This window comes from Phycodurus eques, chromosome 14 (assembly GCF_024500275.1).
Source record: "Phycodurus eques isolate BA_2022a chromosome 14, UOR_Pequ_1.1, whole genome shotgun sequence".
Taxonomy (NCBI): Eukaryota; Metazoa; Chordata; class Actinopteri; order Syngnathiformes; family Syngnathidae; genus Phycodurus; species Phycodurus eques.
In genome coordinates, this window is record NC_084538.1 from 9627270 (window position 1) to 9645360 (window position 18091).

An 18091-nucleotide genomic window follows, 5' to 3' on the forward strand; every position below is an offset into this window, starting at 1 on the left:
AAGGGCTTATCGCACCCGCCACTGAGACTGGATTAAATCATGTTCTCTCTGTCTGGACAGCCTTCCAAGAATCCCTCTAGTAGCAGCCAGATCCTGGGTGAAATGAATTACTGTGGGTTTGCATCGGATAACTCTTTTTTTTTTTTTTTTTTTCCCTAATGGGGATTGGGCTCATATAAATGGGTCTGGTCAAGCATGGAAAACAGCAAAGAATACTGATAAAGAAATACTGTGTAGCAAAGTGTATTAGTTGGACCTGCTACACTGACAGATTAAGGGATGAAATGCATTTCATTATAATGGTATCGTTTGACTGCAAGCATGAAAATAGTAGATGATAGATTTTCAAAAGTTGAATCAAAGACAACTAGACTTCTTGGTTTTGTTGAAAGCATCTTCAGTTTTGGAATTAAGGCAAAACTGCTAGCAAAAGTTCAAATTGCCTTCGCTTCAACTTCTGAGGGTTACCATGACCTGGATGACTGACTACACAGTATATAATAGAGTTAGACATGAACATAACACACAATTGTAGTGGGGTAAACAGTTCCCCTTTTGTCTCCTAGGGCGCCAAAGACATAATAAATCTAGAGAGGTCTGATCCTGGGTGGAAGCACAGTGGTGCGGTTGCTGTGGTTCAGGGGTTACAATCATAACGTCTGGAGACACTGTGAGCTGAGAGGTAATTCAAGCCTTGCTGGTCTGTTGTAGTTACTCTGATCATTCACTTAGGAAAATGCCACAGGACAGGTCAGCAGGAAGAGCCACTGCTGACTTGACTATTTCTGTGAGTGTCACACATCAGACTGTCCTGAAAGTTAGCCAAAGTGGGTTTCCGGTACCGAAGGCGACTGATGTAACTTAACCCTCATAGTGTCGATTTAGAGAGCAACAAATAAAGGTTCCTGGAACAGTGGCTCAGGCCCATGTGAGCACACAATTTTTGATATATAATTGATAATTCAGATATATTGTATATTGAGATCCTCTGGTATGCCACCTCCATCAGCCTGAATCAGGCACTAGAAACGATTAGCACCTGCACCGATGTGCTTGATTTCCCCAACGAAACTGGGCCAAATGACACTGCTGCCCAGAGAGTGTGTTGCAGACAGGGCTTTAGAAAAATGTGATGTGGGCGTGAAAGACGTATCTGTCCCACGCTGAGTGCTAAATTCTCTATGGTCCTTTGTTCCCCCTGGCCTAGCAGGAAGCCAAACACTCATGGGACTCATTTGGCTCTGTATTTTTAGACAGAAAAACAGCTACTTTTCCTGGCCCGACTAAGTCAATATTGCTGTGTTAAGCTTACTGAAATTCAGTCGACAGTACATTTAGGCTGTCTTCAACACATATGTTACACACAATATACAGTGAGCAAAGCTGAAAGCACATCCCTTGTGCTGGTTAGACAAAAACAAGAACACTCTGAGGACAGACCTTAGGCAACTCTTTTAAATGTCACCTACAAATACAGTGATTTAATGGCAACAATATAGAATCCTATTACTGTAGCTAAAAGTTTTCAGGTTTCATTCAGATCTAAAATTCCTTCAGGATCCCGAGGGACAAAAAAAGGAAACTAGTTTCCAAACTGAGTGATAAGATTTGACACTTGTGTAATCTAAGTGTTTGATTGCAATGAACGGGATTGTTCCCAAATTTGATCTCATGTTCGCTCTCCTTAGTCTGTCTACCACTTCTATAATTTTCCATTGACAAACAAGATAAACAAACACGGAGACAATATATTGATCAACCGAAGCCAGTAAAAACTTAACCGTCCTGTCGAAACAATTTTGTCATTTTCTCCTGAGAAAATGTTTTTCTGCCATATTGGTTTTAGAATTGCCTTGCATAAAAACATGACCATTAACTTTGCATGCATGCAATAACGCGTACAAGAGACGGCACATATCAAATTTGTAGCATCAGCTTGCATCCAGCTAACCGACCACATCCAACTTCATTCCCATTCAACCAACACAGGAACACAAATAGTTACTCTGGACAGGTGGAAATGTGTCTTGTTTAGCAGGATGAAACCTGCCGGAAATACCATTTACTGGCCAAAAGACGAAAGGATGAATTTGGACCTGCCTTTTTTTAGATCAGCTATGCAAGACTGTCAGGTGTAACTTAAAGCAGTACAGCATTCGAAATACTAATTCAATTTAACTACACGTCGAGCTACTGGAGAATTTGCTCTATTGTTTTTTCTTTTATTTCTTCAAAACCACTCCCATCTTTTTGTTGTGGTTTGAAATTTTTGATAATGAGTAGTGACAACAGCATTGTTCCTGAATTATATTTCCATACAGGTGCCGAGGTCACCTACGAGATTTTGACAGCAGATCCAGTCTGCGCTGCTGCTGTGGTTTTTCTGTAATGGGAGTGAAAGAAACCAGTGATCCATGATTAACAAGGAGAACTCCCACTATGACCACAGTTTCCTCTGAGAAACGGCTGTGTGGTTATGTGCAAAGCCTTGAGTCAACAACCCACACATAAGCGCTCGGCCTTAGTCACCATGCATACTGTACGTGGGCCATAAGGGTTAATGCAGAGATCACACTGTCAGGGGTCATTTATCTTTATGTTATTTGTTCCCTGTTGTTAAATTCTAATCACCATCAAGGCAGTTATGAATATGTATGGTAAAAACAGCAATGAGTCAAGACACAGATGCATCACCATATGCTTGAAATATGGCATTGCAATTCATACATTATTTAAAGAATATACAGTGGAACAGCTGAGGTTTCAAAACTTTGCGTGATGGCGATCCATCTTTTGGAATGGGTGTTGCAGAAAAGATGAAGACCCATGGGAAAAAGCAAAAGGTCACCTGCGAAATTCTGAGCGAGTTGTTTTTTTGTTTTGGTTTTAAATTGTTGTTTATTAACCGTTTATTGTTGTTTATTTGGTATTATGTAATGATTAAACAAAACCAAAAAAACAACAATAATTAAACAATATCACACAAGAGGGAGCAATGTACTCACCAACATTTTTGAAAATGATAGCTACTTCTTAGGTACTGCTTAATGCGAAGGGCTACTAGTTTGATATACACTTCTGGGTTTCACGCTCAACTACTTAAATTACAGGTCATTCATACTATGGCTGCAAATACTGATTATTTTGGTAATAGATTAAACTATTATTTTCCATAAATTGATTATGACTCATTTACTGGTTTGGCCCGTAAAGCGTCAGTAAATAGGCAAAAATGTTGATCGTTGTTTTCCAAAGTAAAAGCAGATTTTTGCAAAGGTCTTATTTTGATTAAGCATTAAGATAATTGATTATTCTGCTTTCATGAAGTAACACAGAAATCAAATAATATTTACTGTTGAGAGGCTGAAATCAGAGGATTTTAATTTTTTTAAGTTAAACAATGGCTCTAAACGATTCATCGATTATTAAAATAGTTGTCAATTAATTTGATCATCTATTACTGGTAGTTGTGGATTAATCGATTAATTGTTCCACCTCTACTATACAACAGGCAGGGACTGCGTGCAGGGGCAGCTTCCACTTGATCAAAAAAGCTTGAAATATTACCACAAGGGTAAAAAAAAAAAAATCCGAGCCATCCAAAGCCAAATGTTTTTCCCAGGCGCCATACCTGAAAAATTTCATGGGAAATCCAAACTTGATGACTAATAAACAAATAAACAAACACGCAATCTTATGTCCTGATGTATTCAGCAAACTAGACTCGTGCATCCTGGTACTGACTACTGTTTACATCAGACTTATCACATACTTTCTCCACCAGAGTTTTACTGCAGTTTTATGAGCCAATATAGTGTATTGCTGGATTGCACCAAATTGCTTCACTGCAGGAAAAATAAGGCCTTTGAATCAGCAGCCTGTGCTTCAGAGAAAAGGTTTCAAGTTAACTAATACTAATACTTGCAGTTGGATTAACTGACCCAGGCTGTCACAAATAAGATAGTTACTAACGGTTACCAATATTTATTTAATCAGTTCTATGTTTTTTTTTTAACAAGCTGAGACAGGATTTTCACAAAAACAATTTTAATTTTAACCATCTCGTCATCCGTTACCAGTCAGATACCTTTATCATTACAGCTTCATCTACTGTCTAGCCAGATACCTTTATCACTACAGCTTCATCTACTGTCCAGGTGCCTTCTGCAGTCAGATTATGTAACAGAAAATGAGAGCAAAATGAATTTAGCAGGGATGATGTACATGGTGCACACACATCCTGCTCTGTCCCGCTCTGTTTCCTGCAGACGACTGATGTCATAGACTAATGGGGGTGTGGAGGTGATATGAGGGCCTCAACAGAGAAGGTGATTTATGTGTTATCACCATTGTAACTCAGCCAGGGGAGTTCATCATTGGCCTTGACCTTCCTACTGCGACCATCTGTGATCTATAGGATTTAATGCTGACAGTGACAGGTTTTTCATGACTGCTGTGTGGCGCATTTACGGAAAAGGCCAATGTCACAATGAAAACTATTAACTCATCACCATTAAGGCGAGGAAACAGCTATGCATTTTTACCTCCATTCGAATTTACAATTTATAGTCCCCAAGCACATGGCATTGAGGCATTTGGTATTCAAAGTTCAAAGGGTCACTAAAACTGAGTCAAAAAACGGGAAGGTCGTTTCTGTGTGCCAGAATCCAACATATGTTCAGACTTTTAACTCCAGGATGGAAGAGGCAGTAAGTAAAAGATTAACTATGGCCCCACTAACATACCATTTACAGGTAAACTCCAGACTTTCAACAAAATTCTGCCTGATGCCAAAGATGCACACATATGAACAGCATCAAATGTTGATCAACATTTTCAACGAAAAACCTTCTCATACATTTGATGTATATTTTTGTGACACTTATTCTCAACAGAAGTACTAGCACAGGAAGTAACTAAGAGAGAAACAATGAAGAATGTACATATGGAGCTCTGTGAAGTAAGCAGACTCCCATTCAAAGCTGTAGTAAACTCCAGCCTCTAATGTGTCCCAATGGAGTGCGTAGCCATGCCAACAGGAGATGATCATCTATAGACATGGGGATGAATAAATACTGTAGGAGTAGCGAGTGAAGATTTAGAGGCTGAAGAGTATACTAACATACTAGCGTGAGTCGTGACCCACCTTTTATTACACAGTTCTACTTTGTCATAACAGTTAAGGGAGTGTTTAAAGAGTGTTTTATTGTTCGAACATAGTAATGTTACAGTGGCCAACTTGACGGAACAGACTGTGTGACTTTTAAGGGTCCATTGTACTGTAACTATAGTTTGTCATTACATCAATCCAAATGCAGGCACCAGACCATAGTGGTATTGTTCGAAGTAATGTGTACACTTTATTATGTATTTATACTCTGAGAATCAAGGCGGTAGCAACTGATGGCATTATGCTTGGCCTTTAGCTAGCAAGTCGGGCTCTTAAGATGAAGACAATGAGTTCCAGTCCAGTGTCCACACAAAACAGAAAACACCAGCTAACCCAATAGTTGAATCATTAACTGAAACAAAGCCTGTGGGAACATAAGTAACGATAATGAAGTTGATCTCACGTTTGATGTAGTAAAACAGACAAGAAACTTTGAATTCACTAATTGAAAATGTCAGGAAAAAGGGTGCGACCAAATGACAAATTTGGAAACACCAAAGCTATCAGTCTGGAGCCCTACAATGACTATTGAGTCCTCATCTAATGATGTGGCAATGGATCATATCATTCACCACATTAACATCAGTTATATATGGCAGCCCATTGGAAGGAGAAAACTATTATATTTAAGGTAATTTACTGTCATGACTATTACGCAGACTGTTCACTCATCGCACTGAGTGTTTGTTTTTCTACTACAACGGTTGGCTGCTGATGAACATTGATGGCCAACAAATATACCTCGACAAATGTAAATAAATTAAGCCTGCGACTGAGATGCGATCCTGGACCATGTAGAGATTATTATCACTGCGGTCATTGTTTTAATGTCTTTATATAAATGTTTTCTCTCCCTGCGTCCATGTCCTATTCCTTTTCCAAACTATTGCTTGTTGTTGGCGGCACTTGACAGGTGAGGTCAATAAAGGGGTGCTGCTGACATAAAAAGTCAAATGTGATCCAAGACAGACTTATTTAGTACCGGACACCCTTGCCAGTAGGACAAAACTGGAAGGAAAGTAGCTGCACATATGGGAAGGAATTTATTCCCTGGGCATTTAGGTAGAGAAAAAAAAGATATTTCTGAAGCAAATGTCAGTCCTCCCTCCTCCTTAATCCAAATACCAAGACTGGGCAATGGTGTTGTCTCACTATCTCACTCTATGACTTCATGTTGCTCGTGCTTTCCTGGCTTTGAAGCAGTGCAACATTAATCAGATATATGAAACCAAGACTTGCATCCTCCACGTCTTCTCCAGGGGGAACACTTTCAAGTCACGTCTGCGCCAGAAGAATGCAGAAAATGTTCTGTCAGTCCATGAGATCTGAGATTTGCACTCCAATTTGTCTCAAAGCTTCCTGGAAGGACCGAGAAGAGAAATAAATCTTAGGTGATTTACAGCGCTGGCAGATTCACCACCTGTCGTATTAAGGGCTTTACGCAACAACCACATCTAATAATTAGCTTAAGCTGCATGCTGGGAAATCTTAAATTCCGGAAGAGGGAAATGTCTCATCTTGGAGCCTAACCGCACTTCTTACAAGTAGTTAGTCAGCTTTTCGCACAATTACGAGGGTGAACAGTCATGATGAGGGCACGCATGACTCAGAAACACTCTCTTCCCTCTACTATCACTCTCTTTGACCTACAAATGTGAGTCAGGAAGCAGAAATATTGTGTGAGTCAAGAACAAAAAGGAATACACAATGCAACTGTACAATCTGCAAGGAGTAGCAATTCAATTTACTATGACACAAAGATAACATATTTTAGAAAGCGGCATACACGAGAAAATAATATGAACCATCTGCCAAAACTTACAATTGATCACAGACACCACAAACGTGTGTGGTGAAGTCAGGATAATAATACAACACTGGCAAACACACAAGCTGTCAAAAGAAAAACAATTAGCATGAGAAGCTCCATGGAAGACACTAATAGACCATGATCATGTGGTTTGTTGAATGAAAAATTTTAAAAAGAAAAACTAAGGACTAAATATTGAAAAAATTAACAATAGCATATATCCATCCATTTCCTCATTAGGGATGCGGGTGTGATGGAGCCCACCAGCTGACTTTGGGCAAGGTACACCTTCGACTGGTTCGGCAGTCAATCACAGGGCTAAATAATATATATTACATTTATTTTCAACATGTGTATATGAATAATCAATAAATGGCAAAAATAATAATGGAAATGATATGTCATCAGCATGGGGCTGTACAGCAAGTGCAAATATGAATATAGTTTACTTCACCCCTGTTCTGGCTTGTCTGCTTTGACCGCACTGTTCAGACAGGTACGTCAAAGTAAAGTGGCAATTAATTATGTCTCTAACTGAACTGCATTATTGATAGATACTCAAAATTAAAGTACACAATTCCATATTGACTGTAACACTCCCTCGACCAATCAACAGACATCAGCGTGTCAAGCGCCACCCTTCAACATGCACTTGTACAAATAAAGGCCTCCTTCAAATAAATGTCTACTATTGTCCGCAGTTGAGTAAATAAACACCCTTGGTCACTATTGGAGTAGTGAGGTTGTCACTGAGCTTGCTTGAGGGCACATAAGCAATGCTCCGGAAGAAGACTGGTATATCTTCAAAAACCAGTCCCATTGTTTTTGGTAACAACTTGAGAAAATAGAACTAGGGAGCAGGCCAAGGTCCAAAACTTTAAACTATATGACAAATGTCAGCTGTAAGCAATAATAAACTATTAACATTTTCCCAGAAAGCTAGCTCAACATTCTGAATAAAGAATACGTTTATATCAATGATTAGGTGATTAATCAGACTAAAAGGTTATTTCTAAGCAGAATGGACCTGAAACAGTCACACACGTATAAGCCAAGAAACTATTAGGCCTGTCTGATTAGCAGTCTTCGGAGAATTAACTGAAAAAGTTCTTTAGGGTATTTACGAGTTGGAGTTATTCTAAAATCTGAAAGAAAAACTGTGAATGTCAAACACTAAGAAAATATAATTTTTCCAGTCTATTTTCATAGAAAATAGCATGTTTGATACTTCTGTCTGGTAAACCATGCTGTTTCCACATCTTAGGGATTTACCTTAATACTTCAAGTATGGAAGCAAATTCTTATCAGTCTTAACATTTGTTTTACATAGTGTATATCAAAGATTAGGAGTGGAATCGAGTCATCTGGGATGATTTATTGCACATGTAAACATGGGCACTTGAAGAGGAGTGTAATTAAACCATGGCTGTTTGTACAAGAAAGTTAAAAAATTTTGTAATCAGTCAGTTTATATCTTTTTTTGCGGGCCTCCCTGTATAATCGTAAAGGTATTTTAAATAAACTGGATCTTTCTTTTTTCAGATAAATACACCATTATTACATCTGTAATAATATAAAAATTACATACTGTAAATGTTTTTAAAGTTCAAGCATAAAGTAGACTTTATCTCATGACTGAAAACAAAGACAAAAAAACGGAACAATCAGTTAAATTAGAAAACAAAATATCAGCTAATGACCTTTGAATATCTGGTGTAAGGACCTAAAAGACAATAAGCTGCTTTGGCTCTGTAGAACTCACGTTCATGAAACCATTCTTTTTCCTTCCCTCTATGCTGATTGACTCGGTTTTAAGGCATAATTATTTATGGCCAGAATGGCCACTGAGCAATCTAGCTAACAATGACGCTCTAGCAAATGGTTGCTAAGAGTCGATGAGATGTTTCACTTGAAAATAGTTACAAATGTGTTTCCACTCAATTTACAACCAACGAAGAGTACATTTTTGAAAGCTTTTTTTGCCTGAAAGGAGTTAGCATTAATAGTGGCTAGCTTGTAGCCGAAGAGTAAGCATACAGTAGCTCACCCCAAAAGTCATGGTGGTTAACTGAGACCAATTTAATTGGGCCTGCTTCTAGTTTGGCATGTCAATGAAGGCTTTCTTGCTACAAACAGAACAGGTGAGGAGCCACAGCTGCATCACTTACGCAGTGTGGACTGGTTGCCTGGTGGCCGCAGGTCGCGGGGTCTGGACCTTGCTGCTATCTATCTGCCTTTCCAAGGGCCGTCTGCGCGGTTGGTCTCTCTGGAAAGGGTTGCTGCCCGGCTGCACACGCCTCAGAGACCCTCTGTCATGGATGTACACCTGCTCGGGGGCCACCTCTTCACAGCGGGGCCCCTGGAAACCCGAGCGGCACACGCAAGTATGCGGCCGGCTGCAGGAGCCGCGGTTCTGGCAGGGCGGCTGGCAATCGGCTGAAAAGAGAACACAGATGGAGATCAAGTTTTCAGCAGGTCATTTTAGAACGTTTTGACCTCAATTGGATCAAGAATCAGTAGTAGAAATGTCTCCTCTTATTCTGGGCACTGGAGCTCATTTCAAATGTATTTAATCAAAGGGGTCGTTAGCTTAACTTCTGGACCTTTTCGCTACTTTTTATGTTGCAGAGAGCCTGAGGGAAGCTGTCATGTTTAATTTCTTAAGCATACATGTGATCACCTACTTATCCAGCTTCTGGCTAAGGTAAAAGACTGTAATCAAGGTTTATGGTTCTGTTTGGGGCAATAGGGAGCAATTTCGTCACCGATCCTAAATTCGATGGGAGTAATTTCACTGCCAGTTAGGCTACATGGGTAAGCGACAGGATTCCGATGTTTTGCTCCCAAGTGGCACAATTTCGTATATGAGTCATGGGAGTGTAAAGAGAAATCAGATATCGTTAGATTGGAATCAGGCCCATCTAAAATGTGGATACAAGTCTGATATATACCCTGACAGTGAGAGCATGACCGTCATCAAAGTACACCAATCAATGACACGCACATCTGTTCAAACAAAACACCCACTTTTAATAAAAATGCATATTTGCTGTAAATCAAAACAACACCATTACAAATGGTCTAAATATGGTACATTAGAGGTGCAATGTTTAATATAACTTAAGTGTTTTAGTTGCCTGATATTGACACAGCACGGCAGTTTGTTTTCAGTTGTTCAGTCAATGTAAACACTGGAATGGTGTGTGATATGCTTGACTTGAAAAAATATGTGACTAGACAGTGCGAAAAAATATATAAAATAATATAGGCACTCAATTGGAATTGGGCACTTAGACCTGCAATGTAAATCCAGCCTATGAGGTCATATAAATTGAACGTATGGGTAAAAACTGGATCCAAAAATACACTTTACAAAGAGATATTATGTACAATTGCATCTTTTCCATCCATCCATCCATCTTCTGAGCCGCTTCTTCTCACTAGGGTCGCGGGCGTGCTGGAGCCTATCCCAGCTATCATCGGGCAGGAGGCGGGGTACACCCTGAACTGGTTGCCAGCCAATCACAGGGCACAAACAAACAAACAACCATTCGCACTCACAGTCACACCTACAGGCAATTTAGAGTCTTCAATTAATGCATGTTTTTGGGATGTGGGAGGAAACCGGAGTGCCCGGAGAAAACCCACGCAGGCACGGGGAGAACATGCAAACTCCACACAGGCGGGGCCGGGGATTGAACCCGGGTCCACAGAACTGTGAGGCTGACACTCTAACCAGTCGGCCACCGTGCCGCCACAATTGCATCTTTTATTTAAAAAAAAAAAACAAGCTCCATCTGAAAGGGATTACTGTACTCCGAACATAAACGGCTGCAAAATATTTATCGAACGTCTGCAAATACATTGTGTGATGGTCATGGAAAAATAATCAGTGTCAGTGCACCAACCCACTTCCATATCCTCCCATCACACTATAGATACTTCAAGACCTGAAACCTCTGCTGCATGCCATTGAAGTAAACAGCCTCTCCATCTTGTGACACATAGGTTTTTAGTAGAGGATGCTTGAGGGGATTTATGACATTGTCCTTTTAACGGTAAATCAGGCCTCAAAGCAAAGAGCAGCACTCTGTCAACACCGCTATGGAATGCTATTGACATAGACGCTGTGGACACTGACAGATCGCAGGCCGAAACACTAGCACAGCTCCTGGAATTGAGAAAGGCCCCACTGCCGTGTTATAGCCATAATTCTCAGATTCAGGGGGCCTTCTTTATATTTCTATTTATATTTCACGCTAGGGAAAGTCCACTGGTCACATAAAAAAATTGTTTACCAATAAACATCACAGATACTATGTCAATACACCTGGAAAGACAAACTGTAGTCTGTGTATAGGTTTTCTCACTCTGAATGGTAATAGAAAGACCATTCCATTATGCACAGTCATGGTGTGATGTGACAACAAAAGCTAGCAAACTGAGGATTGAATATCACACTCTCCTGAGTTTTGTGGTAAAATAAAGCCAACCAGATTCATTCAAGCATTTAATGACTGTTGGGAAAAGTCAGACTGTTTTCCTGATAAATTGTACATCTACATAGAAATGGGGTGGTGCGGCTCGGTTGTGGTGATGAGAATTTTCCATCAAGGGATAAAATACGAATGTCTTCGGCTCTGTCTGCCACTGCGGGGTCAATACATCATCAACCTTGTATGGCCTGGGTACGTGCCACCTTCTTGTCTTGTCATCTGGTCAAGCTCAGGTTTTAAGGAAGAAAGTGTGGATGAAGTAGGCCACAGATTTCTGTGACATTCTGAAGCTCCCCGACCATGTCCACTAGTGATGCCGGTAACACGTTACTTTGTAACTCCAAAATGGGCCGGTCCTGTCTCATGCGACTGAGCCACTGCTCACCCCATTCACCCTATACTATGGAGCCAATACTGAGTATCGTTATTGTTACCAAGACGACTAGCGGCGTAGCTCGGGGATGGCTACTTGTAGAGAACTGAGTCTATAAAAGCGAGTCTAAAAAAAGCAAGTCCAAACTCCGAAGCGAATGCAAGGCCCCATAAATACCACACTCATCAAATATTGTCCGGACCCGTGTATGTGGCGCATGCAGCAGACAGATTGTCAAACTCAAATACCCCTCCTTCTGACGTTGCAATTTAGCATCATATAAAATGCCTCACTCACAGACGTGGTGTAATTTCAGAAACAAGGAACTAATAAAAAATGTACTTGGGTTGTTGCTTTCACACTGGATGGGTGGACAGGCACTCCAAAGATCCAAGTATTGGTACACAATCAATAAAACATACATTTTCCATATTATATTGTTTTCATGTTTTAATATTTTACGTGTACAACATTTAAGGATGTTCAAATGCTACATAAAAATTTTCCTGAACAAGAGATTCTAATACTCGTGTTTGTGTGTGTCTTCAGTAATGTGTGAAAGGCCATTCTTCCAGTAACAACACAGTCACAGAACCTTCACTGACACTGGCACGGACAGGTCAGTTACATATACCCCACATGAAGCCTCTTGTCGGGCCTCGGCCTACAGCGCTGCAGCCTGTCTGTGTCGTCAGTGGCCCTTGCCTCTGGCGTGGTGAGCACATTGTCACAGTAATTGCTGTCGTGCAGATTTGTCTTGCACATCATTAAAACTAATTGCCTCACATTCCATCCATTTCACAAATATGTGCAGTGATCATTACTTTGAGAGAGTAATAAACCCAGAATCCGTCGGAAATAAAAGAGGAGAAATTGCAAACATTCCTGACATTGCCATTTCGGCCTTAATTATGACAGACAAAGAGTGGCCAAGTTTTGGCAGTTTGTGTCCAAATCCAGTCATCTGAAAAGACTATTAAGATTGTTGTTGGCAGATTGGGACAGGCCAAACAAACATGCTGAAACAGCCAAATCAGCAATAAAACGCATATTAATATGGACCTAGCATTTACTCTGGGCTTTGCCACATTTCATATTTATATTATATATTATATTTATATACTTCATATTTAGGGGAAGAGTATAATTCCCATCCAATCCTCTGCAATCCCCGTGTACAAATTGAAGCTACTGAAGGGAACTCATTGGAAAGGCTTAAGGAAGTTTTTAGTGCTACAGTACCATGCCTAAAGCGTCAGTGAATGCATCCCTCCCAAAAACAACAACAACAACTAGAAAACAAAGTATTTGGAAGGTTAAGGTGTTTGGATTTGATGTAATCACATTAATATAAATGTTTCAGTGAAATCACTTGGGGGTGTTTTTAAAGGTGAGTAGAGCTTACTAATAATGGGTTGGATTTACTTGACAGAAACATGGTATAAAAGGAGACTACTATTGCGCCTCAAGGTAGAATCTATACTGATTATGTAACCCACAGGCCTAAATCCATCCATTAATTGTCTATAACTCTTGTCCTGATTTGGGTCATGGGTAACTGGAGCCTGTCCCAGCTGACTTTGGGCGAAAAGACGTACAGTTTGGAATTCAACCACAAATACCCGTAAAAATAATATGCCTTAAAAGTCACTCCACAACTTAAAGGTTGAGACCAGTTCTGGGTGTAGTTTGCCTTTCGCTGTTAATCTGCTTGGTTAGACTCCATCTCCTGCTGTAGCCATGAACATGATAGAAAATGGATGGATGAACCTCCTGTGATGATAACCAGAGGGGACCTCTCTTCAGGAGTTGCCACAGAACCTGATAGGTCTTGTGAAGCAAGTCAAGTGTTAAAGATAATGGGAGGCAAAAGTAAAAAATTGCTCTATTGAGCATTTAATAAAATGACTTTGCTAATCATTTCAAGTGAGCGTTAATCTCTTTCCAGCATGTGATTTCCACATGGTTGCCAGTCCAGTGCTATCACTGCATGCCTGCCAAAACCTGATGTCGGTGTCTGCAAGCAAAAAACTGCATTGACTACAAAGCTTCTCTATTGTTGTAATGTGAAACAGACGTGAGCATGACAAATGATAATGTATTTTCTCCTTGTGGTAAATCTTACACGGGTTATATTTCAGCAGATTTTGGTGCGTCTGTCACATACTATGTGCATTTCTGAATCAAGTGTTTTTGTCTAATTCAGGAGCTGGAGCTTTTAATTCTCCACACCACCCTCAGCTCATTGGGGGATTGTGTTAACCTACAGTCGACCCATGACTTTGTGTACATTACTTTCAGCTAGTGCACCTTAAACATTCACATTCAGCGTCTAACGAGCCACAAGCCGGGCCAATCTGAGGAAAATATCTGGATCTGGGGGCATGTGCCAGCGACTTGTAAGGCCGACCCGAACAAAATCCACAAACCTTTATTCTCCTGAGGGATCGTATACCCAATCGCTTCCATATGGTCTTCAAGCGGGAGGGTGCTGTAATGAAGGGCTTCCCCCTGACAATAGTGCAACCTTGATGGGCATGGGCCTTCTTAGTTATTAATGTGGCTTTTGAAGTGACAATCAGTGGTGCAGTTACATGTTTCCTTGAGATTCCTGACGTTATGAACATCCTAAAATAACCACAATAACAATGCATATTAAACTAGAGGGACATTTGACTGGATTCATAGTAGTGACAGTGTTATTTAGCAGAAGAATAATGTTGTGTGGAAGAGAGGCCATAGTGTGAATCTTCCCATAGCTGATGTCATGGGGTGTTCTTCAGACAACTAACTATTTGATACTGAATCAAAAGTGCCTCTAATGGTTACAGTCAAGTAGTGATTTCCATTTTGCCTCAATTGCTTCAGGACCTGATTACAGTATTCAACAATCAATTATACATAATGGCCGAGGGCATTTATTTATTCAACTGCAGATGAGAGGAGGTGTCTAGTAGGCATTTTTGGAATAATTTTAAAATCGGATAGTTAGTAACTTATTTATAAGTAGTATACAGTATTAAAATTTATGGCAAGCGAAAGTGAAATATTGGCATGGTTGAAGCAAAATAAAAAAGACGAATATGGCGAAAAGCAGCGAAATCGCGTAACCCAACGTTGAGCAAATAAGTAGCTGCCCGGAATGTGAACATGGACCCACACAACTCTGATCACATGTCCGCTAAGCAGAATCTCCACATTAGGTAATATCAACTTGACACTGCATAGGGAACTTGTTTTGGTTGTTTTTCCAACATGCTGTATGTCTCCACGCAGGAATGTGCTACTATGGGGTCAGAACAATGCTGAACTCAGTGAACAATAAGATCTATGAGCTGGGGTAATTATTTCTTTAAAAGGAGGCACCTAATTGAGGGAGGCATTAATTTTTCTCAAGTGGGTGACTAATTGTAATGAGTGTCCAGTACAGGGACAGCCACGATGGTAACCTGAACCCTACTCCAGTCTGAACCTGCTGTCTAAAAAAAATCCACAGTGATGATCAGCTGAAGACCAAAGATGATCAAGTAACCCCAAAAACAAGATTCCATCAATTGTGAGTAATTGTAAAGTAGTTTTCACTGCACTTTCCACGATGGTAGCAATTAGAGAAACATGTGGCGCAATTGGAGGCTACAAACAGACACACCAGCTGGTGTGTCTGTTTGTAGCACTCCTGGTTTTGGGGAAGACAAAGTGCGAACAGGCTGTCCAGCTTCAGTGTTAATGATGGCTTTTGGGAACGATGGCGTGTGTATGGATTACAGGATCTGTCTAATGGCTCATAATTCTCTACAAGGCTGCCACAGGGGAGTGTGAACTGTGAACCGTGCAACTCCCCACACCCTAACACATATAAAAGCAAAGTGGGGTGTGTGGCTATCTGCACAGCCCTAATCTAACCCTCTGCTCAGTGAAATCACAAGCTAAAAGGCATTTTAAAAACCTCCTCCTGTTCTTGTAAAACACAAGGCTGCCACTCATCTGTAATGACCTATTTTAACCCTCTTCAAAAACAACCTTCGTTCACATTTCCCTAGTTATTACAGCAGTGTGAAATGGTTTCCACCAAGCAGGACGGCTCACTTCAGTTCACCAAATTACAGTGTGGATTAGGGCTGCACAATTATGGACAAAATAATAAACACGATTATTTTGATCAATATTGTAATCATGATTATTTATCACAATTATTCCTCGTTAGGGGAAAATCTTTACTTTTATTGCACTACTTTTTAACAAACAATATGGAACAGTTTTCAATTCTAAATGAATCTTTAAATAATAATAAATGATCATTTAAAAAAAAAAAAATGTATTAAAAAAAGTACCCAAACAAATTCTACTTTAGCAAGGGCTAACTGAATAAATATGATATTACAAAGTCCAATCATGAATTGCAACTTCATGGAAGCAAATACAGCACATTAGGCGATAAGCACCGACCTTTCATTGTGAAATCCCCGTCAATATAGTGAATTGTCAAGGATGGTACATCTCCGTTGTTCTGCTTGACTATTGGTCAGTCTTGCACGGTCACAAACTGCAAACAAGTCGACAGTTGTGATGTCCCTCTCTATTTACTCCCAGCGTTTTATACTGCGGTCAGGCCAGCCAAAAAATTGAAGTCTAGGCAGCCGCTACAACAATTGTAGTAGTTAGTTTCTTTGCGTGACACGCCGCCTCTCCGCCAACATTCTGAGAGGACCAAATTCAAAATAAACCTTCATCTATTACTCAATACCATCCATCCATCCATCCATTTTCTGTACCGCTTTATCCTCACAAGTGTCGCAGGCGTGCTGGAGCCTACCCCAGCCATCTTCAGGCGAGAGGTGGGGTACACCCTGAACTGGAAGCCAGCCAATCGCAGGGCACATATAAACAAACAACCATTCGCGCACACATTCACACTTAAGGGCAATTCAGAGTTTCCAATCAACCTACCATGCATGTTTTTGGGATGTGGGAGGAAACCGGAGTGCCCGGATTAAACCCACGCAGGCTCATTTATATGTATCATATGTCTGAATTTTTTTATTAATATTCCAGCATTTTCAAGAAATAAAGCAAAATGTAAAAAATTTTTTTTGTTTGTTTGTTTGTTTGTTTTTTTTAAAAGAATGTCCTTAGAATGCTGGATTTGCACCAACATTAAATAGGTTTATCCTTGACATATAGCAGATGTGTCATAAGCAAAACAGGAGGAAGAAATCAGGACATGGGCGCCGGTATTGGGAAGACTACATTTAGGAACTTGACACCTCTTTGGAATTAACAGACTGCATCCTTAAAAATAAAATTTACTTTTCAACAAAACATATAATCAGCCCTATGTATACTTGTGATACATGGTGCACCCCTAAAACATCTACCAATTATTTTTTTTTTTTTCAAATATAAACCTACACTTCAGGGGGTTTGACAAAATTACCAATGAAGAACTATGAAAGAAAAAAATCTAAACTCTAATCAAGGGAGGAAAATGGGGATGGATAGGACACACAGTTAGAAAACCGGCTACAAACAAAGCACGTATGCCACTAAAGTGGAATCCACAAGGAAAGACAGGATAATGAAGACCAAAGACAACTTAGTGGTGGTCAACCCAGACCTAACAGACGGAGGTAATGGCCCAATATGAATGATATGGAGGAACTTCACTGTATAACGGTTTACACGAAATAAAATAATCATCTTTGGCCGATGCAACAGTCTTCTACAAATATTTAATGGAAATCAGTTGGTAGTTTTTGCACAATGCTGTTAACAAACAAAACAACCAAACATGTACAGTACATGACATGTACATTTCACATTCTTGCTAAACTCTACAGTAACTGGTGAAAAATTATAGAATTGCATGATTTTGTGTTTGATTTTGTTGTGCTTCTGATAACCTCCAGCTGCGCGCCATATAGTGTAGTTTTTGTGAATGTACATGACCAATGGGGTATGACCAACATTTAACAGTGCAGTTCAAACATGTTAGTCGATGAATTCTCCCAAAGCAAACAAACAGATAGAATAAAAAAGTGGTATGAAAGATGCATGATTGGAAATTATGAGTTTATCCGAATGTAGTCACTTCCTTCCTTTTACACCACAGGGAAGTAGCGATAATATTTTGGGATATTGGAACCGAGGAGGCCAAAATGATGGTTTGTTTCTATTAGTGCGTCAACATTTTTCAATGAACTTTAAAAGGTTAGAAAACATTCACAGATGTATTGCATGTCCTT

The 18091-nt window shown here is 40.0% G+C and overlaps 1 protein-coding gene across 4 annotated transcripts in view; it reads right to left on the reverse strand.

Annotated features, from left to right (window-relative positions):
• LOC133413238 (latent-transforming growth factor beta-binding protein 1-like) overlaps nucleotides 1–18091 on the reverse strand; it is a 115793-nt gene that overhangs the window by 81462 nt on the left and 16240 nt on the right. For all 4 annotated transcript variants that reach the window (XM_061697343.1, XM_061697342.1, XM_061697341.1 and 1 more), the window contains exon 3: nucleotides 9149–9416. In XM_061697343.1, coding sequence (XP_061553327.1) covers nucleotides 9149–9416 — 268 coding nt within the window. The remainder of the gene's footprint in view (nucleotides 1–9148; nucleotides 9417–18091) is intronic.